Genomic DNA, 15573 nt, shown 5'->3' with positions numbered 1-15573 from the left:
AAATTACATGATTAAACCCAGAAAATCCACAAGAAAAGCTATTAGAATTCACGGAATAATTTGAAAAGGTGGATGCATAAGGGGTATGTATTAAATAAAATCTGTAGCTTTTGTCTGTATTAGCAGTATCTGGCATGGAATGGTGAGGTTTATTCAGGGCAAATCAAACAACAACAAAAAGCACCCAGAAATAAATTTGATAGAAAAGGCATAGGACCTTCCCTTGAAAAACAAAACAAAACGCACTAGAAAATTTGATTTAAGGACCTGAATTATTCATAACACAGAGAGCTAAGATTATCATAGAAATGTAACCTTTTCAATATAAACGTAATGCAGTATATGTGAGAATTTAGCATATGATAAGAAACACATTTCTGTTCAAGGGAAAGGAAATGGTTTAATAAATAGTGCTGATGTAATTGGTTATCCATATGAGAGACAATAAAGTTAAAGCACTATACTTATACCATATATAAAAATAGAAATTCTGTATGAATTAAAAATCCTAATCTAAAATTAGAATATCTAATGCCAGCAAGTGAATTAATCACTTATATTTGTCACCTCTTTCTCCCAAGACCCCATTTAAATGATGTTTAAAAATATGTGAAAAGGTATGTATTTATAATGCCAGAGAGTGAGAAGGAGCCAAATAAAGATTGCAACAAATTTCTGGAAGACAAAGAAATGGAAATTAAAAATGATTGCTGAAAATTAATCAAGGACCTTAAGACTTCCTAGTTCTCTGCTCTTTCCAGCATAGCAGTTTACTTCCTGTTATTTAAAAGTGAAATACTAATCTTAAGAATTTTTCAATAGCCTTTAAAATTATTTGGCATACCATGGGGTGTTTAAAAACCAGAATTGGGAATTCATCCTCTGGGTCAGGGGTCAGCAAACCACTACTGTTTTTGTAAACTAAGTTATTATATTGGAACATGGTCGTGCCCCTTACATGCATGCAAGTGGAAGGAGAAGCAGAGAGAGAGAGAGAATCTCAGGCAGACACTCTGCTCAGTGCAGAGCCCAATGTGGGGCTCCACCCTGGGACCCCATGATCAAGCCTAAATCAAGAGCTGGACACTTAATCAGCTGAGCCACCCAGGCACTCCTGGTCATGCCCATTATTTATATATTATCTGTGGCTGCTTTTGTATTAAAGCAACAGGGGTAGTTGTGACAGACATCATATGGCCCATAAAGCCTATTTTATTATCTGACCTTTGCAGGAAACGTTTGCCAACCTTTGCTTCATATAATTCTGGTGGCCATCTTGGAGCTTGTCCTCACTTGGGATGGGCTAGAATGCAGTCTAGCCAAATTGAATAGCCGTTTACAGGATGTAAGGAAGGAAGAAAGAAATGGGCAAAAAATATAGCAGATAGGAAACTGAATATCATCACCTATTGGGTCTTAGTAGAGAATAGAAAGAGAAGTAGATTGGAGGATGAGAACCTACATGGTTGTTAAATAAAGAGAAAAGCATTAAAAATAGGTGAGGGGCTCTGCCTGGAATTAAATTTTTTTCAGTATATTGATTTTTTTTATCTGACAAACTTGTTAAATTTTCATATTTAAGATTTTTCTGTTTTGTTTCTGCCTTTCTGGTCATTATTCTTTGTAAAAATTTACTGTTTTAATTAAGACTTGCAGGATTATGTTGAATAAAAGTGGTAATAGTAGACATCCTTATCTTGTTCTTGATTGTAAAAAGAATGCCTCTAACATTTCACTGTTAAAAATGTTTACTGTAGCTTTTTGGAAGCTTCCCTTCTGTTTCCAGTTTATTAAGAGTTTTAATCTTGAATAGCTAATGACATATCAGATGTTTTTTGTATATTGAAATGATCATATGATTTTTTTTCTTTAGTATTTAAATGTAGTGAATGTCACATCTAATGTTAAACTATCCTTGCATTCATAGGATAAATTCAACCTGATTCTGCTATACTTTCTTTACTGTATAATAATATATTCTGTTTCCTGATCCTTTGTTGAGGATTTTTGCATCAATGTTTATACTATTACCCCTTAATTATTTTTCACACTACCTTTGACTCTTTTTTTTTTTTTTTTTAAGATTTTATTTTTTTATTTGAGAGAAAGCAAGAACACACAAGGAGGGAGCTGCAGAGGGAGAGGGAGAAGCAGGCTCCCGCTGAGCAGGGGGCCAGATGCGGGACTCCACCCAGGACCCTGGGATCATCACCTGAACTGGAGGCAGTCACTCAGCTGACTGAACCACCCACATGCCCCTAACCTTTGACTTTTATATCACAACTATATTGGCCTCATTGAATGCTTTGGGGGACTATTTCCTATTTATTTCTATTCTTGGGAAAGTTTTTATAAGGTTGAAAGGATTTGTTTCTTAAATGTTTGGTTTTTGTGTGTGTGTGTTGGGAGAAGGGTGAAAATATTTAAGTACTGCTCTAATTTTTCAATAGTTACAGAACCATTAAGGTTTTCTCTTTCTTCTTAAATCAGCCTTCCCCACCCTCCACAATTTTGTTCAAGTTCTGTGTTTAGTTTCTTCTCTGTGTAATCATATTTAGCCTTTTCAAAGAACCAACTTTTTTGCTTTGATCTTCAAACTGTACAAAAGGGTAATCAGTAAAAAGGAAGGCTGCTTCTCAGACCTTGACCTTTTTTCTAGAGGCAATGGCTGTATTTTTGTATATCCTCTTAATGACATTTTTTTATCCTCACACAGTTCTTTTAATATAACAGGGTGGGTGGAACATATGAGATGTAGTGACCTGCACTCTTTTTATTGTTTCGCCCTCTTTTTAACATCAGCCTTATTCTTTTTAATACCAATGTAGTATTCCACTGCTTGGTTGTACTCTATTTAGAAGTAGTTATGCTTGTGTACCAAATAAAAACTTTCCCACTTGCTTCAAGTAACCCGGTATTGGTAACAGATACCATCACTTCACAGAACTTTTGAAACAGAGTATATTCCATTTAAATATCTTTAATTGAAAAAACAAAACTTTTCATTATTTAAATGCCATGTAATGTTCTTAAACATTAAATCTCTGTTCCTTTTGCAGTTTACCTTAGTATTTAGTATGAGGAGTAGATGCAGTTTTATCTTTTTTCTTATGGCTGCCCTGTTGCCCAGTGCCACTTAGTTCAAGTCCATCTTTTCACGTGTATTTGAGATGCTATCTTCATTATGACTAAATCTACATATATTTACTTTGTCATTTGTGTGTGTGTGTGTGCATCCACGTGTTCCCATAGTTGACCTATTCATATGATAATATCATAACTTTTAAAAACTTTGGTATTTTTAAAATAACTTTGGGTTTACAAAACAGTTGGAAAAACAGAACCGTAAGTTTCCCTATACCCTTCACTCAGCTTCCCAGCTTTCCCTAATGTTAACATCTTACATATCCACAGTACAAGTATCAGGACTAAGAAATTAAGTAATTGATACAATGCATTTAACTGTTTCACTTATAAAGGCTTTGTACAGTATTTTAGTATGTGATAGTTCTATTCCTTCTTTTCATACTTTACTTTTGTTTTTTTTTTTTTTTGGTTGTTTTTCTAAATGTCTAGCTGCAGAAAACAAACCTTACATAATAGCATTTTTATTGGGACTACATAAGATTTGTAAATTAACTTGGGGGGAAATGATATCTTCATGATTCTGAATCTTTATGTATGTGAACATGGTATGTTTATAGTTTTCCTCATAAATGTTTTGGACTCTTTTTGTTCAGTTTATGCCTAAGTATTTTATATTTCCAAAAATTATAAATAGGACTTTTCTTTCCATTTCATCTTCTATCTGATTTCTCTTTGCTCATAAAGGAAAGATATAAAGGAAATATTTCTGTATATTTTGGACTTCACTAAATTAATCGATTATCTTACAGTGATATTAGTTGGTTTTTTGGGATCTTCTAGGTATATAATTATGTCATCTGCAATAGTATTTGTTGCTAACTTAATTGTTTAATTGTGCTGACTGGTATACTGAGTAACAGTGGTAAAGATGGACTTCCCCTGACTTTTGGAATCGATCTACAGTTTCCACATTACTTATGGTGCCGGCTCTGGGATTGGTAGGGATCACATTTAAACAAGAGTCCTTTTACATTCAGTATTCTCAACAAGAATGGGCACTGAATTTGTAGAACATATTTTCACCATCTTTGGCATAATCATTTTTTTCAAAGAGATCTAATAGTCTGTTGAATGATGTCGATTTTTTTAATAGTGATTTTTATTGGAAATGTTGGATTTTCTCTTTCTCTTTAGGGTTAATTTTGATAAATACATTTTCTAGAAAATTATGTAAGTTTTCAAATTTATTTGCATATACAGTTGAACAAAGTAGTCTTATGATTCTTTTGCTTTCTTCTCTTTCTGTTGGTGTTTTCCTCTTATTGCCATCTAAAAGTGCTAGCAGATACATCCTTTTTAATCATCAAAACAAAACAATAAAAACAGTTGCACTAATTTAAAAAGTGATTCTAAACTTCTTACATTATTAATAATGATAACTCCAAATTGAATTCTAATTGAATATCCTCTTGCCAGCCTGAAACTTTTTTTCCTCCTTGCATTAATTTCTTAGGATACTTGTAAATTTGTTTCTCAGTGAACATTTGAATAAAAATGTAAATAACAGTCCCTTTGCTTTCTTCTTCCCTACTCTACTCTTGGGTGAGAGTCTCTGTAATGGGCATCTTGACACTACAGAAAAATAAATTGGGATGTTTGCATACTCTCATCAAAGTGAAAAATTCAGAGGTTTTCCCCATTTCATGAGATAAATTTTGATTTTTTTAATGTTGAGTGGCGTGTAGTTAAGATATATTTCGTATGAAATTCTCATGATTGAATAAAAGGCATTCTAAAGTAAGTTTATGGTTTCTCAAATTTTACATAAAGCAGTTTTAAGTTAGGGAAAGGTGGTTGCAACATCTTAAAAGGATACAAAGAGGCATTACTCCAGGGAGCAGTATCTTTTTTGCCATCAAATTATATGAAATCTTTTGCATTCTAGAGCAGAAATGACTTTAATGCCTGTGATTCTGGAGGGGCGAAAAGATGTTCAAATGTTTTTGTCCATTTAAAGAGTTGGATTTTTCCCCTTCAATAAAGAGCACGTAGTCTTTGCTCATTTTGCCCATCTGGCTTTTCTGTGATTGTGTAAGGTTATAACCTCCGTGTCTCAACCTGTGTGTATCTGTCTCTTCCTCTGTGTTACTACCTTTTATGTTGTTTTATTATTAGTGCAAAATAGCCTGCTAAAACTATTTGGGGTAAAGAATTTCAGGGCTTGCATTATTATATTGTCAGACCCAATTCTGTTACATAGTTTGTAATGTGCTATGTGTTTTCAGACCTGCTTGTTACTGGGATGAAGTGGAGCGGATGATCAAACCTGTGGATTTCTCTTTCATTTTTGAGATGTCTCTGTCCTTTTCAAGTAGCTGAATTATTTCCTTACCTCTTGTCCCTTGGTCAGGGGAGAGCAACTTGTAACAACACGTTGACCTTAGGTCTTACTAAGGAAGACACGTTACATGGGTATTTTGATAATATAACTTACCTTTACATATCACTTTTCAACCTGCCTTTTCATCCTTAATTCTAACAGTATCCCTGTAAATCATATTTGTGCTAGTAGATAATCATTTTACAAATGGTGAAATGAATTAAAATGGAGGGGCAAAGTAAATTATAACCAACCCTGAAATTAAGACCTGTGTCTCCAAATATAAATCCAGTTCTCATTGTTTTCAATATAAAGACTTATGTGAGTGATTGCCCACCTCCAGGACTCACTTCCTCTTCATTAACTCATTGGAGAGTGGCTACACCTGAGTCCTTTGTTTTCCCTTGTTAAAGGTCTTTCAGTTGCTGAACCCCGATAACTGTAGTGACCAGCCAGTGTTAAACCCATCTGTCTTATTTTGTAGTGGATTTTATTCCAGATGCATTTTCTTGCGTCAAGATCTTTAAGTATTGTTTATGAGAAAAATTTTGTAATACTTTTTTTAGCTCTAAAAGAATTAAGATAGGCAGAATTTTACTTATTCCAAATTGAGTTTGGGATTAAACTAAAAAGAGAATCTGGGTCTTCTGAACTTGGTTAGTCTTAGTCTAACTCCTAGCATTCTCTAGTTCATGCTAAAGACTTCTTACTACCTGGCTATCTTCTATATCTTGCTTTTCTCCCCCTTCTTTCACAGTGATATAATTAATTGCCAAACTTTACCTCACTTCTCTTTGACAATCTCTGCTTCTAAACTCATCCATTTTCTTTACGTGTCTTTTGACCTTAGTCTGAGCACAGTGGATCCCAAGACCACGTGTGCTATAGGATGGCCTATTATATTCACCTTTTTGAATAAATGTAGTAGAACTTTATATTAGTAAGTCTTACTTATCATCTTCCTATCAAAAAGATATGAAGTCTCCATCTAATGCTGTTCTGTGTATCTATACTTTGTTAAATGGCTGCCTTTTTAATGAGTCTTTCTTGGAAGTTCAAAAATACTTTCCGATGGATGATATTTAAGACTAGCTTTCTATCAAAGTGATAGACTGTAATACCCAATCTCATTAATTCATTCTGGCTTTAAAATTATGTGATTGTTGAACAAAATCCATAAATAATATTACCAATATGAATTTCTTATCAATGATTACATTTCAATACATAAATTTTACCTATAACACCAGTTAAAGTATCTTTAAAAACTTGAAAAAAATTCTAGCCTGACAAATCTCATCCACCTGTGGAAAAGGCGAATGTTATCAAGCACTACTGAGGTTCTTCTATTTTAGTTCTCCTTGTCTTCAGCTAAAACTCTCGTGTTTCATCCTCTTAGGCGGTGCTGCTTGAATAAACAGTATTGTTATTAAATGTCTCCAGAGTTTTGTTTCTTTATCCCTTTCTTTGTAAACAAGCAGCCACAATATTTTTAGTAGTGAATTTCAAAATCCTTTTTAACCTTATAGGTCCAAGGGTAGCCAAGGATGGCTGCAGCTTCATATGATCAGTTGTTAAAGCAAGTTGAGGCACTGAAGATGGAGAACTCAAATCTTCGACAAGAGCTAGAAGATAATTCCAATCATCTTACAAAACTGGAAACTGAGGCATCTAATATGAAGGTATCAAGACTGTGACTTTTAATTATAGTTTATCCATTTTTATTCAGTATTCCCTCCTATAAAGTTGGGGTTAGATACTTCACTTACTTAAAAGTGTATTTTAAGTTAAGCAGCAATATGTAAACTCTTTCTTGCAAAGTTAGCATGTATATTTTGAACAAAATGTATTTAACCCGGCGAATCATAGAAAATAATTGTAAAAACCCAAGGGCTAGTTTGTTCTTAGTTATTTTTAAGCTTAAAAATAAGGGACCAGCTTTAGCATCACAATACTGAGGCTGGGTGTTCTGTGTAATTCATAGAAACTAGTTTCACTTTAAAGTATCTCTTACTAAATATAGGCTTTTTTCCCCCACTCTCCCAGATCTTGTCTCCACTTCAGTGAAGCAGTCAGTGATAAATGATCAAGAAAAATAAAATGCCCTAGTAGGAAGAGTCCGGAACTGAAAGTCAGTACCTTGTCCTATTCCTTGTTTTGCCACGAGCCAAGCTATATCACCTTTAGGTACCCTTCTGGCCTTAAGGTGTCTTATTTGGAAAATACAGGCATCGCACTAGCCTAGACGATTTCCACGGCTTTCTCATGTCCTGAAATTGGTTTGCTGACTAGCATTGAAAAGTTGTGATAACCTCCAAGAAAAGTTATAAAATATTCAGTCTGCAGTGGGGAAGATACGTTCTAATTTCAAAATAATTGAGGTTAAAATTTTAGCTATTTTAATTTCCAGGTACTTAGGCAGATTCCCTTCTCCCTGAACTTAATAACTTTATAGATTTGGAAATCATCAACAAAACTGTTAACCCCTTTCTCTTTTAAAAAATCTTTCTGCTTTGTGTTGTTTCTGCCTCTTGGCTGTTATAGCATCTGGGTGCCTCACCCTGTTCTTCCTGTCTTTTCACTACTCTTATTCCTTATTCATTGCCTATTTTCTTATAGTTCTTTTTCTGTACAATTTGAGGTCTCCCTTATTCTTCAAGCCTTTATACATCACTGAACTATTTGTGCTCCTCCTTTACCCTTTATTGTCAATATCCTAACAGTTCAACCTTTTACTTGTATGTACTATTCTATCTATCCATAAATCTTTTCTACTCTAACTACCTATTTCTATGGTTAAAAACTGTCCTTGATAAGGACAGATCTCTAAGGTACCTACCTCCAGTCCTTTTGGAAATAAGGTAGACTTTAAGCAAACATGTTTTCTCACCACAAATTGGGTGACTTCAAAAACAGCCAAATCAGTTATCTAGTATTAAAGAATAGTTTGCTATTTTAACACTGATTAACACAATATATCTAAAATTATTGTACATGATATGTGGTTTTAAAAGTTTAAAGGTAACAAAATTAAAAATTCCCAGCAGGGCTACTCTTTCATCTACTTTGGGAGGTGTACTTAGCAAAGAATTCCTCTTGGCAAGCCCACCTGGAAGTCCTGTCTTATAGTGCACAATTTTGAGATCCCTTTTAAATTTTTGCTTAAGTCCTTGAGCAAATTCAAAATTTATTTTGGGAGACATTTTAACCTACCCTGGAGGAATGTCTTGGAGTAAAAATACAAGTCAGACCCTTAAGTCTCTACCGTGGAATATCAGGTTGACCATTTATCCATGTGGTGTATCATATTACACATCATGAATATTGGTACTCAAGATATGTCTGAATTCAACCCGGAATTGATTATTATTCAGTAAGTGCTTCTGCAGACATCCTTGCAGAGCCATAGTCCACATAGTCCTTTAAGATTAGTCATATGGTATCATAGCAGTTACAACCTTATAATGAAATTATTTATGTATATAAGCTGTTCAAGAGCAGGAGCCATGACCATTTGTTTTGTCATAGAATATTGATTTGTGAAAAGACGCTTGGCACTTCCCACATTGGATTAAAGTCAATCCAAAACATTGGCTATTTGCCCGAAATCACTTATTATTCTTTGGACTACATTATATAATCTTGAATCCTGTTTCCTGCTCATTAACCTATTTACCGAAGAAAGGCAAGGTGGATCTCCTTCAACTAGGTAATTTAAGAATTTCTGAAACTTATGCAATAGTACCATCTAGTGGCAAAAGGAATACTGCTTTGCTGTTGATTACAAGGTATTGCTACAAACTGTTAAAATACTTGGTGTGTGTGTATGTGTGTGTGACAGAAATATGTGTAAAATAGGGAAATGTACTGAGAGGATACAAGGCAAAAAACAAATTGTAGTGGCACAAAATGATAGTTCTGGACATTTACATAGGAAGTCCATATCATCCAAATGTAAAGCATCTGTCACTCAAATTAGGAAAGTGAATCTGAAGTTTGCAAGTGATGTTAGGATTAGAGACATACAATTTGAAGTTATCTGCAGAAGGGTAGTTGTTGAATTATGAGGCTAGGGAGTATAAGAAATAGGGATAAGATTAAAGGATCACTGAAAGAGTACAAGTAGTAGCAGTGGATGGATGGAAAGAGAATTGGGATCCTAAAAAAACACAGATAACTTAATAAATGATAGTCCTCAATCATATCAAATGATAGTCCTTTATGGAGGAGATGGTGTCCTGAAGTTTATAATAGACATTGTAGAGTACCCTACATTCATTCAAGGATGGTATCCCTGTACAGATTGGTTTCCTCTCCCACAGATATGATACATTTCAGCCATAATAACCCAAACATGAATTATCAGTCACCTCCAATGTGGCCTAGAAGGTCAGATTTTAAGGCCACAGGCTTTCTTGTTAACGTGGGGTTCTTTTTTTAATGCTGATAATGTCACTCAAGGTAAACCAGTAAAATTGTCTTTGTTGGACTTATTTTTTGATAAATTTCCTTTTCAGTCTGTTTATGGATCACTTTTCATATTGGAGAATACTGCGCATAGTTATAAGATCATAAACATAGTCTTGTATTTGGAAACCTGATTGGCCAATAAGGACTCTGCTAGGAACTCGAAGGAAGGCCCCGGAATATGAAAGATAAAAATACAAATTATTATTAAGGAACATGCAGAAAAACTGGTGGAAATGAGTTTCCAACGTAATTTGAGGGAAATTTATCAAGAGAAGGATTTAAATGGGAAAGGAAACAATGTCATCAAAAGTCAGGAGGCAGTGAGCGTATGGTCATTGCAGTACCTGCTGAATGTAAATCAATATGCTAGTAGACTGTACTGAGATATGGAATATAAAAGCTCAAATATGTAAAATTAAACAGCACATTGTAATTGCTTTTTTTCCATCGGTTTTTGTTTATTTAAGTTCAATTTAGCTCACATTATAATTGTTAATTTGGTGTTTTTCATGGTCGTGTTGGTATAAGCTTCAGAGATATGGATTCTAAACACATAACTAGCTTTTGCAGCTTGGGCAGGGGCTTTGAGTCTTGCTTGACCCACCTGAAAAATGAGAATAATTCTCCTTGTTGTATTGTTTTAAAAGTTAGGGATAATGTGTCTTATGGAGACTCTCTATAATCTCCATTATCACAAAATATCACTATTGTTGTGTGATGCAATTGGTTATTCATAATTAATAATAGGTAATATACGTAAAGTGCTTTACAGCTTAACATATATTTTCAGGTTGATCTGAAACTTTTTTCCCCCAGCATACCGAAATGCCAAGAAACTTAGAATCATATCTTCAAAAAGTTATTTAAAATTTTGTCATGGTAATATGTTGTGTTCTTTTTTGCAGGAAGTACTTAAACAACTACAAGGAAGTATTGAAGATGAAGCTATGGCTTCTTCTGGACAGATTGACTTATTAGAGCGCCTCAAAGGTAGATTTTTTAAAAGTGTTTTAAAATAATTTTTTAGGGACACCTGGGTGGCTCAGTCAGTTAAGCATCTGCCTTCAGCTCAGGTCATGATCTCAAGGGTCCTGGGATGGAACCCCATGTCATGCTGCTTGCTCATGGGAGAGTCTGCTCCTCCATCTCCCTCTACGGCTCCTCTTGCTTGTGTTCTCTTGCACATACACTCTTTCTCTCAAATAAATAATAAATAAAAGTATTTTAAAAATAATGTATATCCAAATACAGCTTCTTTGAATGTTGGTTTCAGTTTTCCTGGTAAAACAGCCTTGTCTGTTAGGATTCAGTTGGTAAAATATGGATAATGTAAAATGTCTACTTGCTTGTCATTCCTTAAGTGAAGCATTTAACTGACTTTAAATTATTATAGATTCCTTATTTGATCATTTTCAGCTCTTTTTAAAGCTCATTGCTCTTCTTCCAGTCACTGTATAGACCTTGAGTAAGCTGTGTGCCACAGACTGGGCCTGTTGCCTTACTTAAAGGAATAGTGTCCTCCTCTGTTCCATCCAGAATACAAGTGTTTGATCTTCCCACTTACATTAGCTGATTATATGCCATTTTTCATAGAATTTTGAAAAAATAACTTTCTCATTTTGTTGCTTAAAAATTCAGGTATCAAAACAGGAAGAGTGTTTAATTATTATAGTTGAAACTAGGCTGAGAAATTACCTTTGCGTCCTAAAATATATTATTATTTAGTCGGAATTTAAGGAAAGACATTTTGTGTGATTTTTCTTTAATGTATTCCTTTTTCTGTGACTGAAGCTATTTTGGAGGGAAAATTTAGTCATTCTATTCCTAAATAATTGTTTATTCAATCATGTGTCTTTGTGGCCTCCTCTATCAGAAATGTAGAGTTGCAGTGAACACTTTTTTAATGATTTGATATTTGTATATAGAACATTAGCATTTGTGGTAAGGATTCTCTGTTCCCTGCATAAATTTGCTGCTCTATAGCTGCCATAATTTAGTACTCCTGCAGGCTTTATGTAATATATATAATATATATTCAATTATATTATAAAATGGGTTAAAATTTGAGTACTAAAATATGAATCTAATATTTTATTTCCAAGAGAATATAATTGCATTAGCAATATTTTAGATCCCTTAAAGCAATTGTTATATAAAAACTTGTCTCTCTTCCACTTAGAACTTAACTTAGATAGCAGTAATTTCCCTGGAGTGAAACTACGGTCAAAAATGTCCCTCCGTTCTTATGGAAGCCGCGAAGGATCTGTATCTAGTCGTTCGGGAGAGTGCAGTCCTGTTCCTATGGGTTCATTTCCAAGAAGAGGGTTTGTAAACGGAAGCAGAGAAAATACTGGTTATTTAGAGGAACTTGAGAAAGAGAGGTAACTTTTCTTCATTAAATCATAAACTTGTATACTCCCAATTTTTACTATTATTTTGTCATTTTGTAATATAAGATAGGAATTATGAAGCATGAATGGCAGGTGATCATGAACACTTAAGAGAGCTGTTTACATTTATTAATTCAAAGGTAGTAAAAAAAACAAAAACAAAAACAAAGGTAGTATGTTACTGATCATATTTATATTAAATCCAAAAATGTAATGAGACAATATTAAATATGAAAATGTAGAGCACCTCGGTGCCTAAGTGATTGAGTGTCTGCCTTTGGCTCAGGTCATGTTCCCAGGGTCCTGGAATCGAGTCCCCCATCGGGCTCCCTGCATGGAGCCTGCTTCTCCCTCTGCCTGTGTCTCTGCCTCTCTCTGTGTGTGTGTGTGTCTCATGCATAAATAAATAAAATCTTAAAAAAAAAAAAAAAGAAAATGTAAAGGAGGCAATTCTTGGGATTCTAAGACTTGTACTTTGTTACTTAAATACTTCACATGCCCTGTAGGTTGAATAAGACACATGATCACAGTATTTAGGTCAGGTTAAAATATGTAACTGATTTTTAATTGAATTTTTTGTTACCTTTTGAAATAAATTGAGTAACTAGAGAGTCAGTCTGAGGTAACTGTTTCCATTAGGGAAGTCCTATTAAAAGTAGCCACAAATATAACATTTCTTAATTTATCAGTTTCAGTATCTTAAAAAACAATGCTTGACGTATATTATCTAGTTTCTCACAGTTAATTTATTACTTCTTCTCTTACCGAAGTTAAAATCTTACTACAAATACTAGAATATATATCATTATCAAGAACTTTATCAAGTGTTTTGTAAAAGGTTATGGAATTCCTTAATGCATGAATAACTCACCATTTTTATATTCCTAAAAGTTTTATTAAACATTCAAGCAATGTTAAAATGTATAAACATTACATATTAGCTCTGTAACCTTGGTCATGTCATTAAATTTTGTGTTTTCTCCTGTAAAATAGGGATATGGTTCTACCTTGCAGAGTTGTGAAAAGTGGTTGTTAATGTAAAAATGTCCAGCATATCTAACTGAAAGGCAAAAGACTTTTTGCGTGCTGTCTCTCTAGTTTTAAGTGTGTGCATCTATAAAAATAGATGTAGCACTAAGCTTTATTTCCTCTTGAGTTTACGTGAATCTGTTTCACACCTTGAGCCAAGACTATTTCTATCAGACAACATAGGAAACACTATTGTGAATAGGAAGCTAACTGGGTCCACAGTCTTCCGTCTTTGTCCCCTTTGAACTCTGTTAAGAGACACAGAATATGTGACCATGCCCCCTTTCCTAGGAACGTACTTTGCTCCATGTAGATAAAGTCCCAAGTTTATTAAGTAGAGACAGAGAGGAGCGTACGTGTGTATGTACTTCTTAGATGTCTTGCATCCTCTTGGTTTTCATTACGTTGGAGGAGGATGTTGGGTCCTTGCATATATGACAGAACCGTTATTTTGCTCTCATGCAGTTGATAGGTTAGAGAGGTCTAGGCTCAAACTCATTTTCCTAAAAAAAAAAAAAAAAACACTCATTTTCCTTCTTCATAATCAGTCATTGATGAGAAATTTAATACCAGTCTGATTCTCATTCCCTTGTAGGTTGCCATTTTTCTTCTGTAGAAGCTTTTTTTTTTTTTTTTTTTTTTTTTTTTTTTTTTGTAGAAGCTTTTAGAATGCCTCAGTATATGTGTTTTTTTCATCTGTCATGCTGGGTACTCACTGTGCCCTTTTAATCTGGAAAATTTATTTTCAGAATTTTCAGCTTTTGAAAATTCTGTCATGTAATTTCTTTGATTTTCTCCCCTGTTTTTTCTCTTCTTTCTTTCTCTCTTTTAAGTTACAGGTTCACTGTCTCTCTGTCTCTTTTTTTCTTGTTTTCTGTATCGCCCAAGGTAAGTGCTAGAAAGTAGTCAAGCCAGGGCTCAAACCTAGCTACACAGCGCTTTAACCTTTTTGAACTTCAGTTTTCCAGTCTGAAGAGTGAGCCTAAGAATAACTACCTCAAAGGATGTTGTAAGGATTAAATTAGATTTTAAAAAAATACTTAGTGCTATGTCTAGTTCTTAGAACATTCAAAAATTGTAAGCTGTTGTCATGTTAGCTATTCACTCATTTAACAAGTATTTATTAAATGCATAGTACATAATGTGCCATGCTCTTTTAGGTGACCCTGAGTCAGCTAGAGGACTAAGATGACATGAAACTTGCATTTTAGAGAAGACTTAACAATTGTTTAAAAAAGTCTAAACCCTAAAGACCTACCTGCCTCTGAGTCTAGACCTGGTTTCAGTTCTGAGCCTTAATAAGCACTGTTGTCAATCACTATCATTTAACCACTTGTTAACATTTTGGCTCAAAACACTGTAACCGTGGCTTCCCCATAGCATTTTACCATTGTTCCACCCTAAACTTGACAATAACAACTTGTCCCTATTCCCCATAGCCTCCCCTCACTCTACCGCCTTTATTAACATTGGCCTATCAATTTAAACACTTATAATGCCCAGCTCTTACTTAGCCCATTTATTGGAGAGTAATCAGAGGAAATAGTAGCATCACTATTTGTTCAGCACCTAAATCCTGGTCCTGCTAGTTCTCACCAGGGGGCACTAAAAAATATAATTAAATCTCGTCTTTACAACAGCTTGTGAAAGGGGTTCAGGCTTTCTCTGGTGCTTTTTCCTGCTTCTGTTGTCAGAAATGGGAGGGAGGAGGCAGCTTCTCATTGGTCTGCACTGCCCCCAAGGTTGCTACATCATAATAAGCAGGGGCTTACTATCTCATGGATTCCCTCACTGCTGACGTTGCCACATAAAAAATGAGGGCTTATTTCTTATATTTTTAATTGTTTCTCAGTAAAGGAAAGGGAATTTTAGCAAGAATATAACCTTCCACATACTCACATGCAAACATATTTTCAAAACAATATAATCAAACAAAATTTTAAAGTAACAATACTAGAGGGGAACATCTCTGTAGATGAGCAAACTCCAGAAGTGATAACAGAAAATATCCACAAATTTGACTACAAAAAAAAATCAGAATCTTCTACATGACAAAGACATTGTAAACAAAAGACAAGTGATAAACAGAGAAAATATATTTATAACCCATATAACCAAAAGTATAATCATTCTTAATATAGATGAGGCCCTATAAAAAAGTAAGAAAAAGCTATAGGTGAGGAAATACAAATGGTTTTTAAACTTGAAAAAAAAATG

The 15573-nt window shown here is 34.2% G+C and overlaps 1 protein-coding gene across 11 annotated transcripts in view; it reads left to right on the top strand.

Annotated features, from left to right (window-relative positions):
* The window catches only part of APC (APC regulator of WNT signaling pathway), a 128177-nt gene that overhangs the window by 50418 nt on the left and 62186 nt on the right, over positions 1–15573 (top strand). For 7 of the 11 annotated variants that reach the window (XM_072787757.1, XM_072787787.1, XM_072787776.1 and 4 more), the window contains exons 2-4: positions 6997–7149; positions 10843–10927; positions 12117–12318. In XM_072787757.1, coding sequence (XP_072643858.1) covers positions 7015–7149; positions 10843–10927; positions 12117–12318 — 422 coding nt within the window. In that variant the 5' untranslated portion in view covers positions 6997–7014. Of the gene's footprint in view, positions 1–6996; positions 7150–8995; positions 9177–10842; positions 10928–12116; positions 12319–15573 lie in introns of those variants that run through there. The other 4 variants (XM_072787822.1, XM_072787813.1, XM_072787797.1 and 1 more) reach the window with 2 other exon arrangements.

This window comes from Canis lupus, chromosome 2 (assembly GCF_048164855.1).
Source record: "Canis lupus baileyi chromosome 2, mCanLup2.hap1, whole genome shotgun sequence".
NCBI classification, from domain to species: Eukaryota; Metazoa; Chordata; class Mammalia; order Carnivora; family Canidae; genus Canis; species Canis lupus.
This window is presented reverse-complemented; position numbering and strand designations above follow the sequence as displayed.